Below are 17082 nucleotides of genomic sequence, written 5' to 3' on the forward strand. Positions count from 1 at the left end.
TGCTGATCCCCAACCATAACCTTAGTTCCATTCGTTGCTACTTCCTAACTGTAATTTTGCTAGTTATGAGTCCTGATGTAAATTTCTGGAGATAGAAGTTTGCCAGAGAGGTGGCAGCCCACAAGTTGAGAACCACCACTCTATAACATTCCAGCTTGGAGACCCCTGGTGTCCGTCCAACAGAGCACTGGTTAGATGAACCAGTGCAGCCATTCAACATTATAGGGGTTTTTGTGAGAAAAGTCACATACAGGGAAGAGGTTCAGTGACCCATCTCACAAGGCCCATTTCAGCTGAGCTCTCTCTAGTGTGCCAGTCAACACGGGCTACCTTTCCTGCAGTTCACACTAGTCACCTCTACCGTGGGTTTGTTGGGGGGTCGTGTTGGGTCATTAGGTCTAAGAGGATGAAAATGGAAACAGATGGTCAAACCGACCTTCTTCGAACTTTCCAGTGTAACAGTAGCAGGCGCACAGTTCATAAGGAACAGGACCAGAAAGGCTAATAACCTGTCTGAAGCCCCAGAGCTCAAAAACGAAGGAACAAGTCAGAGCAAGCTCCCAGGTCCTACCTAATTCCAAGTAACTGCTGAAGTGTCTCCTTAGAGCAATGGAGAAGAAAAGAACCAGACAGCCTCCAGGTCCTTCTGCACTGAGTATTCTACAAGCCCGTGTGCCACAGCAGACCGAAAGCAGGCACCTGCATTTGATGTTGGGAGGAGCCACGCGGTAACATGGGCTGACTGCCTTCCTCCCATGCCAACAGCACAGACCTACTGTGACTGCAAGTCACGTAACTCACCAGGCTGACGCACCATCTTATTCCAGGCCTGGCATGGCGGCCGTGCCAGCCCTGCGGACAGACGCCGAGGCAGGAACTCTGGTGAGGTCAGCTTCAGCTCCAGACAGACCCCGGAGCCCAACCAAGAACCACCATCTTACTTGAACAAAATAAAAGTCACAGGCTGTCCACTCCAGTGATTTCTCTAAATTTTTATTAAATATCTCTTTTGTCTACAGTTTGATCTCGTGGAAAGGAAAGGCTGAAGATGAAAAGTCAGTTACATTTGTCGAAGACAGCACTCAGTCCTTGTTACAGAGAAAAGCAAAAGATCTGTGGCACATTATCTTTGGAAAGATCGTTTGCAGATTTCCTTTAAAAGACCTCACAGGTCATGTCTGCCCCTTTCAGAGTGTATTCCACAAGGCAGATAAATCCTGTTGACCGAAGCCCCAAGTTTGCAGTTCCATTGCTGAAGCCGATTTTAAATCTGTGGTGTTCCCCTGGTTTGTGTCACACATCTTTGCTGGGAGCACAGTTGCCTCCCCAGCCTGCACACACAACCACTGATCATAGCCGGCACATTATTCCATGGTAATCAAAGACAAAGGCAGACCAGTGACTTTCATTATCACCTTGACAACGTATTCCTTTTTAAAGCAATTTTAATACCAAGGTATGACTTTCTTCTAACATTGTAAGAAAGAAAATATATAATATATAATATAATATATAATGGTAATAAATAAAAAAAAAAGGCAACCCTGCTCAGGTATTATCCAAAACACGATCACATTCAGAAAAAAAATTAAATCCGGGACACACGTGTACACACACGCACACACTCTGCCATGAACAGTGTGTACGTGATACCGTGAGGATGTGCAGTGTTCTTAGCAATACATGTCATGGCCTGAACAAAAGGCAAACTTAATACTGCCTGTATTGAGCATCGCTAAAACACCTAAGCGAAGCAAGTTCACCTTCCTTAGGTCAGCCACCGCCCGGCCCAACAGCGCAGCTCTGTTTGCCCACCGCTGGCCTCATTCCTGTGTCCTATGGACAGATGTAAGCAATACACAGGTTTGCAGAGAGCCCTAGGCTTCCTGTCCTCTGGCTCCCTCGTAGGTAGGGAAAGAGGCACTTCTCTGCCCATCACAGTAACAGCTGATGTCTGATGCACAGCGGAACAGAACAGAGTGTGACTCACCCTCAAGGAACCGGGAGATTTACACCCGCCTGAGGAAATGTGGTAGGTGGTGCTTGTCAGCACATCAGAAAGAGCGTGGACACAGGCAGCTGTTCTCAGTCGGGGAAACCATAACTGGACTGCATACGGAGGATGGCCTGGCAGAAAACACCAGAATCCCAACACCAGGCCCCTCGGTCCTTACACTTCCCTTCCACAGAAAACGCCCTCTCGCCCGGTATTTCCAAATGAGCCAAGACCAGGAGAGAGGGGGGGGGGGGGCATCAAAACGGACCCTCCCGTCCCCATAGCTGCAAAGCAATAGCTTGTGTTCTCCAATGAGAAAAATCTACACTTCTGTGTTTCAGAAAGGAGCCCCAAAATGTTCTGAGGAGATTTAAATACTTCTAACCCGCGGTGAAAGAGTGTAACAGACAAAGTGGTAAATTTTCAAAGACATTTTGTAGTGTTGGGGAAAATCATTAAGAAGAGGAGAATCTGTAGGAGGCACGGAAAGACCTTAAATCATATTTAAGCCCAACTCACCTCAAACTCCACAAAGCAGGAAAGTAAACGTAAGACCTGCGAAGCCACCCACTCAAAGCCACGGCAAAGCAAACGGCATTGCTGGAGAAATTATGTTTTGGTCAGCAAAGGCGCAAATACACCAGGCCGAATCTCTCGTCCTCTGCACCAGAGACCACAGCTCAGGAGCACGAATCCTTTCAGAAGTTACCAAACAGGAATCGTAGGACCCAGGCGCTGTCCCTAACACCAACACACGGAGGCACATTTTCAATCAAGATGGGGAAGAGTCTGTTCAAAACTTCCTGCAGACGGGCAGGTGGTGGTGGCCCAGGGAATAGACTGACATTTGCCAAAACATCTACAAAATAAGTGTCACTTTGTAAGGGACCGCTGATGAGCACTTGCTGGGCCCTCCTGCTGCTCCCTTCCGCCTGCCATCTCGTCTCAGCACCTTAACCAAAGGCCACCCACTCTAGTGGCATCTAACAGGGCCTTTATGTGATCTAATTCTTTCCAAAAGAGAAAACACTCAGCACTCAGGGGCAAAAAGTGTGTTCCTCTACTCTGTTACCACAGACAGACGGGCCACACGGCCTTTGTAAATGGCCATGGCAAGACTCCCTCATAAATACTGCCTGCCCACAACGTGGGTGCTCTCCCACAGTTACAAGAGCATCCCATATCCAAAGGGCTGATTTTATGGTCCTCCCAAAATAATCACCTCAGGGGGGAAAAAAATCCACCTCTGGGAACTGTGAGCACATGGCGAAGGGTGCAGATGGTGTGAAGTTTGAGTCCTTGGGGCTCACACTGAGCAGTAACAGTTGCTGAACAGTCCCGGGCTTTCGCTCTGAAGGAGGCAGACAAGCTCACACTCTCTAGGTACAGTGTTGTGGGAAAAGCAGCAATGCCAACAGCTACAGACCAGACTGGCAGAAACGGATCCTGTCCAACTTCGTTGGTTTTCAAGGTACAAAGGAAACTGTAGTATCAAGAGCTGAGGAGAAAACAAACCCAGACGTAGACCAAGACAGCCCGTTCTTCCTGCACTGACTGAATGTGTCCAGGCAAGGGGCACAGTGGCCTGCTGGCAGGACACACACTGCTCTGGCAAAATGTCCACAGAGCAGAACCTGTCCCTAAGGGACAGAGCCGTTTTAACAACCGACAGGCAGCAAGGGACAGACAGCTGTGGGAGAGGGAAAGGATCCTGACAAGCCCACAAGCCTAGCTCTGCTGAAGAGGTGACACAGTGCTGGGAATGACCTGCCATATACTTCGACTCTGGTTGACAACATGGCTCTGCTTCAGGACATCAGTAAAGAAAACTGCTTAGTTGGATCACAGTCTTGGTCTCTGCTCAGATATGCACACGGTGGCCATTTTCTGACTCTATTCATACCAGGATAAAAGGCTGAGACGCTCTGTCCTGAAAAGCCAGGTATTGCACCCACCTAGAGACCCTGTGTGGATTTACCAAGGTACCAAGAAGGTCCTAATGTTACCACAGGGACCATAGACATCGTCACCGAGGAAAGATAGGTCTCCACTGATTTCCAAATGCACTCACACAAGCGTGGCCGACAGGAGGCAGAGGCAGAGGCCGGGCCACACACAGGTACCTCCACGGAAACGCATGTGCAAATCCTACTATCTAGAAGAGATAAAAAAAGAATGGGCTTTTGAAAGAACACTGCCCTCAGAGAGTATTCCAGTAATAACCTTGAAGCCTCAAGGAAAGGCCTGTGTTTGCGGGCGGGTGTGAATTCTGAGTGTGTCCCTCACCTCCCACCCAGGTGAACCTGGTCTAATGTGGGCGGGGCGTAGCCCGGGGAAGGACACAGATCCTCTCCAACCTCATCAAGTCAGAGTACCTGAGAAGATGGCCTGGAGTGAAGGTGTATGACAGTGGGGAGTTTTAAAGTTGAATCTAACCCCCACCCCCCAAGTCCCCCAATCTCCACATCCTCTCAAGGAGCTAACGTCCCCTGGATAGTCAAGGGTCTTGGAAAGTTGAGTTTTGCTATAAATATAAAATACTTGGTAGGAGAAAAATACAACCTCTCTAGGAAGACTTTATACTTCTGCTCACTGAGACATGGAGTAGCCACAGCCCTGTCAGTACCCAGCAGACAGTGCATATCTGCCTCCGGCCCAAGGCCAACATGGCTCCCGTGTTTGCCCAAGGTTTTTCGTGGAGTGCGGCAGGAGGAAGAGTGAGGCCTCTGGGGATGTGAGGAAGACTGTGAGAAAGAACCCGGATGTAACTGCTTCCACTCCTCTAGGGCCGACGGGGGATGCTTCTCAGTATAGCCAGAGAGGCCTGAGCTAGACAATGTGCAGCACTCTAGGCACTGGGGTACGGTGGGTGTCACCTTAGATTTTGTAAATGACAGTACTCGGTCATCAGAGCCCCTTCCCTGCAGGAAGTGAGGTGCGGTGGAGTCCTCCGCAACTTGTGTTCCACAGATGGCCATTAGAATGTATTAAGCAACGTTTCCTTTAAAACTTGAGAAGAGAACAAAATCATAAAGCCCTTCACCAAAAATTATTATTAAAAAAAAAAAAAGCGCTTGCCTAGGGAGCGCAAGGCCCTGGGTTCGGTCCCCAGCTCCGGAAAAAAAAAAAAAAACTCCTTCCGGAAGTGAACAAGGGTGGCTTCTGAGACGTTCTCTTCCTCTTGTTTGCAATTTTTATCCTCTTGTTCAGACAAACAGAAAAAAAAAACAAAACCCAGAAATGTTTCTGGACCAATTCGTACGCCAGCTGGACTCCATTGCACTTGTGTCCTTCCCTTTGGAAAGGCAAGATCATTTTCCAGCAACTGCTGAGCTGACCAGTGTCCGGCCAATGACCACACAGCTCCTGTGAGTTGAAGTGGTCGAGCATCCTGGTCGTCTCACGGCCTCACGGCGCTCCTCTTCTCGAGTACTGACATCCCCATCTGACAATTGTCTACAGTGGATCACGGCTTCCAACTGTGCAGAGAGGCACAAGGCATCGAGTAGGCCCAGCCTACATTAGCGGGGTTTGGGGTGCTTGTCTCAGCCGCTGGAGGCCCTGCCTTGTGTAGTGCACCAGGTCCACCAGGCTGCTGTTGAGGGCCAACACGCGCACTTTTGTGCTGAGCTGAGCAAAGAATTCTGCAATAGAATCCAAGTCAAACTTAAGTACATGTACAGGATCAAATTAAAACGATAACACAAACAGCCCAGAGACAGTATCCCCACAACACTCCGCCCCATCTGGCATACTCTTCTGTAAGTTCTGGTTAGTTCTTCACAGTCCCCCGCTAGATTAGAAGTCGGGAACTCTCTGAGTTAAATCCGTAACTCACTGCTAGTACAGTGGCTGGCGTGTTTCAAATGCCAAATTGATGCACCATGAGGGCAGAGAGGGGAGACGTAATTAGTTCACCAAGAAGGCATGGAGGCTATGGGGAAATTTAGAGCTCCAGCCAGCAGGCTGCCTCCTTCCGACCAGGCAGGAACTTAATGGCGTTCACCAGTCACTCGGTACCACTTAGCTAGTGGGCACTGGCCCAAACACCAGGCAGTCATGGCCCCTGACTCAGATCTTGGGAGTTCCCGCTTCTTCTCCTAATGTGTCTCGGTAACGTTTGCTACCCTGCGTGCCTCAGATGGGAGCTGCTTCATCCCCAGTGTTTGAGCCAAGGGACAGAGCACATCTCGGCTTCCGCTCTGTCCTGTCAGTAGCATTTCAGTTCAGGCTGAAACGACACCAACGTTTGAGAATAAAGCCCACCCTAATTTGGCCAGGAGGGATCCGGCCTCAGACGTCTAGCTCCCATCAAGCCTCAAGGAAGATCCCTACAACCAGGTTACGAAGAGGAGTGGAGAGAGTGAGCACAGCTGCTTCACGAGACAGAATGTACGTGTGAACCAAATACCTCCCACCTTCGTAACACAGCCACTCACCTTTGTTCTTCCTTGTGAGGGCCTCTGCCTGTTCCCAAAGGGTAAAGGCCTTAAGGACATGGGATGTGATGGTGACATAAGAGGAGGTCATGTTCTGGATGGTGACCGGGGTGCTGACGGTGGCCGTCGCCCCCATGGCCCCCATACTGCTGCCAGCACTCGTCTGGGATCCAGCAGAGCTGGCAGGAGAAGGCATTGGGGAGACGGGGGACGGAACGCCTGTGCTTCTGCAAGGATGGAGAAAGAAAGACGCGGATCACAGGCTACAATCTCTAAGAACCGGAGTCTGAATTTCAGGGTGTGCTTCTCAAAACAGTAATCCCTGTTAAGTCACCCGTACAAGATCAAAGGCACATCCGGAAGACTAATCTGTGTTCCGGGCACACTCCTGGGCTTTGCTAAAGTCTTCATCTTCCGGAACCACCCACCTCCCTCTCCAATTCCTTCTCCTGCTATTAAGGCGGCAGCAGCAGCAGCAGCTGTGCAGAGTCGGGGTTGAGGTAGGTGGGCGCCCCACATGCACAGACCCGGCTGCATCCACTCGTGGTTTATGCTCCCCTCTGCTCGGTCAGCAGTAAACTGCTCAGACCTGACTCTGAGTCCTGTGGATATACCACAGAGCCACCTCTCAAACCTCACTCTCCACGAATTCATCTGCCTTTCCCCGGGTCACAGCACCGCATAGGTGGAGAGCCTGCCTGGTTCCTAAAACTCCTACTGCATCAGTAAACAGGAGACTGGACAGAGCAGGCTGGGCAGTGGCTATGGATCAATCAGGAGCCCCAGGTTTCTCACTCTGACCCTTGGCTGCCGGCCTGGTCCTGCACGCTCACGAGTTTCAATTAGGTCAAAGGAAAAGCCGACCTTCAGCCATACAAGCACGACAGAAGATGGAGAGACGGGGCCTACGCTGCCTCAAGATCAGGGGCTGCCAAAGTCAAAGGCTAGACAGGGAGCTGCCTAGGGTGGCCGTTACTGCTGCATCCTGGCAGCTCTGAGGGTTGGTATGAAGAAACCACCCTAGCTAAATCGAGACCAATGATGTATTCGCCTGAACCAGACGTCCTGCATCAGGGCGTTCTCTCCTTTTTGATTGCTAGAAATGGGTCCGTATCACAGCTGATGCGCTCTAAAAGCATGGCTCTCCCAGGAAACAGTGGGACCTCCCAAGGATGCAAAGCATAAAGAAGCAAAAACAACACCTGGACATAGTGCTCAGGGGGCTAAGATAAGAGGCGCACAAGTTCAAGACCAGCCTGGGCAAGAGTGAGGTTCTGTCCCAGACAAAACAAATAGCCCTCGGGCAGCATCATGAAGAAACGCACTGTGACCTTCACCCTCATCCCAAAACAGCCCAAGGATTCTGTTGCTCAAGATCTTAACAGACCCACATGGGCACTCTGCTCCGGGGCCCTTCCTCGGCCACTGCTGTTAATCTCTTACTGTTCTCGCCTTCTCAGTTTAGGACGGCTCGGTACTGCCTGTAATTCTATGCAACCCATACTGAATCCTGGGATGCACTCACTGGCAGGTCAGAGGGGGTCGTGGTACCCCCGTGTTATCTCATCAGCCTAAAATTAGCTAACAGTTTAAAGTTTAAGGGGCCAACGCACAGAAAGATGAGTGACTTCTGGGAAACCCAAAATCACACGCAGACTGTTACACAAGCAAAACGTGAGTGACTCAACAACTTGCCTTGCCACGCATGGAGAAGGTGCCTGGGCCACTTTGGAGGTACTCCTGAAGTGCTCGCTAAGGGTACGGGAATACTTCATCACCGTGTCCTTTTTACATCGGAACATCGCCATGTTCAAAAGGGACTGGCAACGCAAGCTGCAAATAAAACCAGAGGTTCACAGGGATTGCAGATGGCCTCGTGGACAGACACACTGTGAGCACATTGGGTTTTCCTCTCTGACTGAGCAAGTCCCCTCCTCATGCATCTCACTGTGCAGTCCATGCACCACCACCCACAGGAAATGCTGGCAGGAAAAGGTGCATGAACACCACTTAGACCCTTAGACCAGGGCACCAGAAGACAGCAGGTACCAGTTCCTAGTGACCGTGAATGGGATTAAGCTCCCTCCTGCCATAATTTTCACTTCAAGGAAATTAATGTAGAGCCAGGCGTGCTATCACTGGCCTTTAATAACAGCACTGGGTGCTTGGGAGGCAGAAGCAGGAGAATCTCTATGTTCCTCTATCTATAAGGGCCAGCCTGGTCTACATAATAAGTTCTAGGACAGCCGGAGTTAGGTAGAGAGATCATGGCTCCAAAAAAAGGGGGAGGGAAAAGGGAAGGAAATCTAAAAATATGATTTAATCAGAGGAAACAAAACTTTAATGCCTTTAGTTTATGCAATAGATAGAAATTTCCATACCATAAGACAGCAAATATCTTCTCTTGTGCTGGCACTGTGTTATCTGAGAAGGATTTAAGCGACATCACGAACCTGCAGGAGATAAATCAGTGCAGGGCGTTAAGCTAGGGAGGTTACCGGAGTCCACGCAACGCTGTGCTAACTGCAGATACGGTCTTCCAGAGGGCATGGAGGGGCGTGCAACCCAGAAGGGCAGGGGTTAAGAGCGACCGAGAGCCAGCGGCTCAGAAGACCTGGCCCTGAGGCCTGCTCTCTAAAGCATGGCTGTGTCCTCACTAGACCCCTAATGAAATGCCTGGGGCACACAGTGGGGAAAGAAGACACCGGGTATGAAACCTAATCTTGGGAAAGCACACTCCCTGAGAGACTCAGCGTTCTCTTTGGGACAACCTTGGCAAGACGACACGGCTGCATCCAGTGCTCCCTCATAGGCAACACACTTTAACTCAGGACATGAAAAACCTGTGGACCAACCACCCAGGGCCTCCGGCATGAGAGGCAGGTGCTGCCCCCAGCAAAGGGACCTTTGTAGCCTCCCCCTCTTCTGTCTTCACATCAGGTGGGGAGACAGCCGGGTTGGGCACGGTGGCAGAGCGCCCCAGCACTTACTTAATGAGGTCTACGGTTTCTGAGTACACGGTGTACGCTGACTTCGCTGAACTCTCTGACTCGGTGGCCATTCCACACTCAATAAAAGACAGGACGGCTTCCAAATACTTGAAGGCTTTTCCAGCCTTGTCCACCTGTGGGAGAAGAACACGGGCCTCCTGAGGCAGCAGGCAGCAACCGGTTTGTTACCCGCATTCGTCCCCGTGACTCCTCCACTGTCTTCACTGACTGACTAGAGAGACAGGTGAGCAAGAATAAACAGTACGAGGTGGCCAGCCATAGCAGTCAGCGCTGACCCATGGGAGTGTCCCTAGCAAGAATGCACTAAGGTAAAGAGGATTCCCCATCCAGACGACACTGGGAACTCCACCAGGCACAGACAGCGCTGTCATCAGCCGCAGCCCGGTCACCCTTGAAGCAGACGAGCCAGCACATTAACAGGACAGACAAGAGTTTCTCTGTGGAGGTTGAGGTTATATAAAATACGATCACCTTAACTTAGATCTGGAGCCCGGCAGACTATTAATCTCTTGGGGCACCTTGTACAAAGACATGCCCCCGGTCAACAGGTCCAGACTCTCAAAACCCCTTCAAGGAAACATGGTAATCGGACCCTGGTGGTCCGCCACCATGTGGCATACGGTCAATTCAATTAATCAGAAGTGTGGCACGCAGCCCATCTCTCTGCGTGTGGCTTATGTACTGCATGCCCAGAGCAGCTGGCTAACATGGGCCATCTTGAGGGCCTTGCTAATGCTTCAATTCGCCGTGTTCGACAGGGATGAAAACAGTAAAGATGTGTACGGGAAGCAGGAAGGCAGCAATCCGCTCGTCTGAGGCTGCCCGGGGCTTCTGTGTGCTGCTGTTCCGGGGCAGGGAAACAGCTCCCCCTCCCGCTGCTATCCGTGCGTCTTTACCAGCAGAGGGACAAAGTGGGGTGTTAACGTGCATACCTGTGCGCACACACCTGCACTTCAGAGGCTCTAGAGCCTTCTTTTTAAGGTTTTGAGAAGAAACTTAAAAAAGTGTTTTTCTCTAGAAAGCGTGAGCTCAGAAAAATCTGTGGCAGAGATAAGAGTGACATTCCTACGCCTCAGTCAGCTATGTAAGTGACGACTAGTTTGCTGTTGGTGGAGCTCTAACTCCCTTATTTACTTTATTTTCACACGTGCGGCGTTCTGCCTGCGTGTGTGTTATCTGCACCACACGTGTGCCGGGCTGGCAGCAGCCAAAAGAGGGTGTCAGATCCTCTAGACCCAGAGTTACAGACGAAGCCACCCAGTGTGCAGTGTTGGGAACCGAGCGCAGGTTCCATACAGGAGCAGCAAGTGCTCTTAATTCTCAAATTTACGCCCACCTCCTTAAGAGCCCTGTGAGGCTAACAATGGGGTGGGTGGCTGTAATAATGTCCACAGGTCTCCTGAGACAGCTAGGACGGGCACAGCCATCGCTCTTCTAGTAGGGAACAGAATCCCCTCCTCAAGGAGAGAGCAATGTGAAGAGGAAACACCCCTGTGTTCTGCTGGGCACCTCACCGCCCGACAGCTCTCCAGTATTACGGAACGAACTTTTAAAAAAAAGGCTGGTCACAGTGGCACTCAGTGACGCCAGAACTCAGAGGCTGAGCAGGAGCACGGCTACAAGTCTAAGGCCATAAGGCCAGCCTGGGCTACGTGGAGATCTTGCATGAGAAGCAGAGGAGGGAGAGACCATTAACAGGTCACTACCGGGACTAGCAGATCCTGAGGATAGCTGTTGCAATGAGATGCGACTGGTCTAACGTAGGGGTTCCTGGCTCACCAGGGAGGAAGAAGATTCAAACCGGAGGTCTCTGGAGTATTAACTGTCAGTGAATAACAAGGGAGCCAAAATGCTAACAGTGTCTGAGTGAGGTAAGGTTTTGCTCTTTGCCTCCAACGCAGAGTAGCCCCCCACCCCCTCCAAACCATGAAACAGTCACACTGGGCCCTTAGCATCTTTGGAAAGAGGAAGCTGAGCGCACAGCCCTGCTTGGTGCAAACTGAGCACACACGGCCCGGGCACAGAGCACGTTCACCCCACACAGCACCAAGTGTGGGAGGCAACCAGGGACCATTTTATCTGACAAACAGGGCCAGCAACCTGGGATAGAAAGGCACAGGCCCAAGTCCCCATGGCCACAAGGGGGCAGCTGAGTCACGTCACAAAGAACCAGTGGGTCTCTGTGGGTCTCCAGGGGCCTCAGAGAACCTCCAGTGCCTTCAAAGTTTCAATGTGAAGAAGGGGAATGAGATGGCCCAGCAGGTAAAGCCGCTTCCACCGAGTCTGAGGACACGGTCTGACCCTTGGGATCCACATGGTGGAAGGAAGAGAACCGAGTCCTCCAACGGTGGCACAGCCACCAACCCCACATAAACGTAATAAAAATTAAATTAAAAAAGAATAAATAAGACTAAGGGAAAAGGTGATCCTATGGTATCTACACTTAACAGCCAAGACTGCCCTTGCGGAAGAATCGTAGTGCCTAGCAGATGAAAACAGCCTCGGTCTCAGGGCATGTTTATAATGTCTGCTCCTTACACTCTCTTCCCGGGGCCAACTCTCCCTTCAGATCTGTGCATAAGAGCACCCGGGAACGGAAATTGTCTTCCTCGCCTTGTATGGCATTCAGGGCGGACACGGACTGATTTAATAATAGTCCACTTTGTACATCTCAAGAACTGATTCAGCGGGTTGAAAAAAAGCACTCATACATTAAACCTACATCCCACGGATGAGCTTCCGCTCAGTCTGTAAAGCACACGATCTAATGAACTAATGGAGCCAAAAAACATAATTCCCTTAGAACACCCCAGACCTCAGCCATAGGATCCTGATTGTCCTGCTTACCAGTGGCTAACAGCAGCCACCTCTTCCTGCTGCCCCTACCCCAGATCCCCCAGTATACAGCCCTCCTACCTGCTGCCGCTTCCCAGAGCACCCACAGACATCATTCCACCCACCGCCCCATCCCCATCCCCATCCCCATGGCGTGCGGTAGGACAGGCCAGAGACTGTGGTTTTTTTCCCCTTAACTGTTTAACCAAGGGCAAAAAAAACGAAGACTGACCATTGCCTCCGCCTTGCACTTCAGCTTTTTAGCCTCCTTCATGTGAAAGTCAGCTTGTTGTCTGCAGAAAAAGGAAGAAGAGGCAGGCGTGGGTCATACAAACAAAAATGACTTCCCTGGGGCAGGAGAAAAGGGTGAAAAAGAAAGGGGGAGATGGGGGACAGGGGCTTACCTGTCAGATTTCACCTGTGGCTTTCCTGGCTTAGAGTTACCATTTGGCAAAGAAGGCACTGGAAAAGGATTCGCAGCATCTCCAGAAGATCCCTTTAAAACATATCCACGTGTTACCCTGTTAGCCGGAGAGGCCAGGGCCCTAGCCGCACTAGCCTTCCAACGCCAAGAAAGCATATGAGGGGGGGGGGGGGGGAGCAGCAGAACCACAGGCCAGCTTGGCTACCACTTCCCTAGCTACTTCAGTAACTGGCCCCGAAGCCAGGCATCTACGTGAGCAAGAACGGGTAACAAACAGCACGAGCATAGTGGTCTCTCTGCCCCCAGCACACACCAGCCAGGTCCGGGAAGCCAGGACCACTGGGCTATGTTCTGTTAAGATGGATAACTAAATATCTAAGACTACAGATCCAAAGAACTGAGCTAACCCATGTCTTAAGCCAACATCTAAATGGCGGACAGAAATCCACTATGATCCATCTCTGATCATTTCAAGAAAAACAAAGGACACCACTCCACCCCACCCCACCCCACCCCACCTTTCCTGTAGTAGCAACTATCATACCATTTGCTCTTTAAAAACAACACAAGGTGGTCACACCAGGCTGGAGCTCAGCCTGCGAGAGAGCGAGAGAGCGAGAGACCACTCACGGTTTCGCTTACTTTGTGTTCAGAGTCCCGGGCCTGTACTTTTCTGTGCTTCGGAACTGAAGAGTCTGTACAGCTGCTCTTCGTGCTGCCAGAACTTCTGGGAGGGTCCTGGCTACCGATGTCTGCATCTGGCCTGGGCCTCTTGTGTGCAGGTTTGCTTGGCTTCTGGGAAGACGAGGAAGACGACGAGGATGAGGGCACCACCGGCGGAGGAGGAAGCATTTCCTTTCTTGAGCACTCTGAGGAGGGCCTGGGTGTCCTGGCATGAAACGGTCGAAGCAGAGGACACATCACGTCTAAGTTTGTTTATAAAGGACAAGGTGGCACAAAAGACTGCAACATCGTGAAGCATGTGATTATGGGTTTAGGGGCCTTCTCGTGCTTTATTAAATCTAGCTGTCAATTAGTACCTAAGTGTATAGCCTGCACCTAGCTGGAAGACTGCAATCATGTCTATCAGTTCTCATCCTATCTGTACCTTACCCCAACAAACAGGCAAGCTCAACTGTCACCTCCATATGTAACAGTAGCCCATAACTGATGGCAGGCTCCCCAACAGAGAAGCACTTGGTGTGTTTTGACAAGTCTCTTGCGAGGCAAGCTCCTGAATAAGCCAGAGAGAGTAAATGACAGTTACTATTTATAGCCATGCCGTCTTGACACTACTGATCTCACTGGGCATGCCTCGGTCCCTCAAAGGCACACCGAGAGCACCAAACCTGAGCTGTCCTGAGTCCAAGTTAAACCCAGTAGCAACTCCAGGGCTTTGAGTCAGTTTTGGCTCTCTTTCCCATCTGCTGAAATGAAATATAATAAAATGAAGGAGGAGAGAGGAGGAGGCAGAGGATAAGGGAGAAAAGGAGGAGAGAGGAGGAAGAAGGAGAGGAGGGAGAGGAGGAGGAAGAAGAGGAGGAGGAGGGAGAGGAAGAAGAGGAGGAGGAGGGGAAGGAGGGAGAAGAGGAGGAAGAGGGGAGGCGGAGGGGGGAGGAGGAGGAGGAAGAGGAGGAGGAGGAGAAGAAGAAGAAGGAGAAGGAGAAGGAGAAGGAGGAGGAGGAGGAGAAGGAGAAGGAGAAGGAGAAGGAGGAGGAGGAGGAAGAGGAAGAGGAAGAGGAGGCTGATGAGGCAGCTGGATGCAGAGTTCCTTGCTTAGCATGTACAAGGCCCTGAGTCATCCCCAACACAGATTTTATATGTATATGAACATAAACTAATTCTAGGCGTTTAGGAAACGCTCAGTGAACATGTCTTTGATAAATCTCGGTTTGCCGCCAAAGGAATGAGTGAGTGCACCCAGGGCCGAGAAGGAGCACCGCGCTCTGGTTCTAGTGCAGAAGGAGCTCGCTACCCTCGCAGGCTAGCATGGCGGGCCGTTCCCACCTGGATACTCACTTTGACTTGGAAGACTCTGCGTGGGAAGACGAGGATGAGGACGTCTGCGACTTATCCAGTCGGAGCCTCTTGTGACTGTGCTCTTTCTCCGGTTCAGCCTGTCGTTGCAGATGATGGACACAGCCATGTTAGAACTGTCACACACACCAAGGGAGGGGGAGTGCAGACGCAGCAAAGGGACCTGACTGACCACGGGAGGCATCCGTGCGGATGGATGCACCCTCAGGCGTATGGACTGTGTGTGACTCGAGGGTGGAGAGAGCAATGTGACACAGTGATGGGCTTCTAATGACACCATCAGCTTGCACATAATGTGCTTTGATCATTACCTTTCCTGAGCCACCCTTGACGCTTGCTGGTGCCTCCTCTCTTCTTCCATAGGATCCCTCTCCTGCTTTGTCACTTCTGTGTGTGTGTAGTCCTGTCACCTCCTTTGTCATCTGCGTGTGCATACTATCCCTCTCCTACTTTATCTTATACATATCTATTGCACACACACGCGCACACACACACACACACACACACACACACACACACACACACACACAGGTCTGTCTATGCAGTTCCGGCTGTAGACCAAGCTAGCCTCAAACTCTCAGAAATCCACCTGCCTCTGCATCCCAAGTACTGGGATTAAAGGCTTATGCCACCATATCCGGCACGTCTTGCCGTTTAAACTGGGTTTTCCATAAGACAAAACATGTGGGATTTGCCTGAGTCTGGCTACACACACACACACACACACACACACACACACACACACACACACACACACACACACGCAGACTAATTACATGGAGCGGTAACCACTGTTATAGAAGACCGGGAAACGTGCAGTGATAAGTCCGATAACAAAATCTAATGTAGGAGGTAAGAAAGGTCTAAAATGCCACAAATAAAATGCTCCGAAAAAGAAGCTTACAATCCCAGACCTTTGACCACATTCCCTAAACTGTGAGCATGGGCCAGCGGCAGCGGCGGTCCCTAACAGTGAAATCTGGATGTGGGAAGCACTGGTGTGCACCAGGACTGGTGTCATTACAACATGGCTGGCTCTGCGCTCAGAACAACGGTAGCAGCCACACACCTCCTGGTCAATGAGAGGCCAAAATGTCCTGCCACCTGAAGGCCCAGGGCTTCAGGTTGAAGGCTGCACAGACGCTCTGACAAGCATTCCACAAAAGTGGGAAGTCCACAAAGTTCTCCAAAGTAAGAATTTGCTCAAGTACGCGGATGAGATTAACTCACTCGTGAAATGCTAAAACATGTTAGCTAGATGGAAGATATTTTCCAGGCGGGTCACAGAAAACAGGGAAGGCCAAAGACAAGCTGTCCAGACACCCAAGTCTAGATGGCAAACAAGAGTCCATCTTTGTCTCCTTACGTTGCCTGGTCACAAATAAACCACACATGACAGAGACGTTTCAGGGCAAGGCGTTCTTCACCAGCTGACGGGAGCTGGAGCCTCTGCCCATCACTAGCACAAGAGGAGCGGGCACACAGGAAACATCGACTTCTCGAGGCCAGCATCTGAAAATGCTAATGTTTACCTCTCCTCAATCACTAGCTTTCTATAGGTACCTCACAACTCAGAAGCATGGTACACGAAGCCTAAAAGAAAATAAGTGAAAGGCTCCATTCCCCCCTACCCCCGATGCACTGTGTGCTTGGATGTTGCCTGTCTGGAAAGGCTCAGGCTTCCCCCAGAGCAGCAGCAGAATCTTCCACTGGTATAGAAACTAAGAACAGCAGCCAAGCGGTGTGGCACTCATTCCCGGGGCAGGACTGCACAGGAGCCCTGCGAGGTTAGACTAAAAAGAGGGCCAAAGTGGGGGCACACAGTAGTGGTCGTCAGTAATGGAGCTTGAACCCCACGAGTAAGGCCTGCCACCCTATAGGAGTCACGGGGTCTTTAGCCTTTATCTGGGTCAGGAAGCCACAAAAAAGTCAGGTGACAGCAATATTCTTGAAGAGGGAAAAAAGTACATCTCTGCCAGTCGCCCCAGTTTAGGGAATGTGGTCAAAGCTCTGGGGTTCCAAGCTTCTTTTTCTAGGCGGTGGTACGTGTGTCCCCATCCCCCCTACCACCTACCCAGGAAGGGCCAACAGCTGCCAGCAAGTCCCAGTGCACTGCTGGCTTTTCTCAGCCTGTTGGGTCAGGCAGCCTTCGGGTGATGCGCCAAGAGCAGCCCCACCTACAGAGCGAAAGGGCAAGACCATAAAAGGAAGAGATGGGGCTGTATGAGGCCCTCCCGGAGGCTGGGTGGTGGCCTGGTGCCTACCTTGCACCGGCTCATCCTGAGGGTGCCTGTAGTTCAAAGGAAAACGGGGGTAGTGTTTGCTAAAACCGACAGTCAC

General features: G+C 51.0%; 1 protein-coding gene across 4 annotated transcripts in view; it reads right to left on the reverse strand.

Annotated features, from left to right (window-relative positions):
* Nucleotides 1–977: 977 nt before the first annotated feature.
* Aff1 (ALF transcription elongation factor 1) overlaps nucleotides 978–17082 on the reverse strand; it is a 162985-nt gene continuing 146880 nt past the window's right edge. For 3 of the 4 annotated variants that reach the window (XM_006250632.5, XM_006250633.5, XM_039091821.2), the window contains 9 exons: nucleotides 14725–14822; nucleotides 13348–13594; nucleotides 12686–12777; nucleotides 12514–12574; nucleotides 9426–9559; nucleotides 8817–8888; nucleotides 8131–8268; nucleotides 6436–6662; nucleotides 978–5640 (listed from right to left, as the gene is read on the reverse strand). In XM_006250632.5, coding sequence (XP_006250694.2) covers nucleotides 5513–5640; nucleotides 6436–6662; nucleotides 8131–8268; nucleotides 8817–8888; nucleotides 9426–9559; nucleotides 12514–12574; nucleotides 12686–12777; nucleotides 13348–13594; nucleotides 14725–14822 — 1197 coding nt within the window. In that variant the 3' untranslated portion in view covers nucleotides 978–5512. 4 annotated transcript variants of the gene reach the window in all.

The sequence above is a fragment of the Rattus norvegicus genome, chromosome 14 (assembly GCF_036323735.1).
Source record: "Rattus norvegicus strain BN/NHsdMcwi chromosome 14, GRCr8, whole genome shotgun sequence".
Lineage (NCBI taxonomy): Eukaryota > Metazoa > Chordata > Mammalia > Rodentia > Muridae > Rattus > Rattus norvegicus.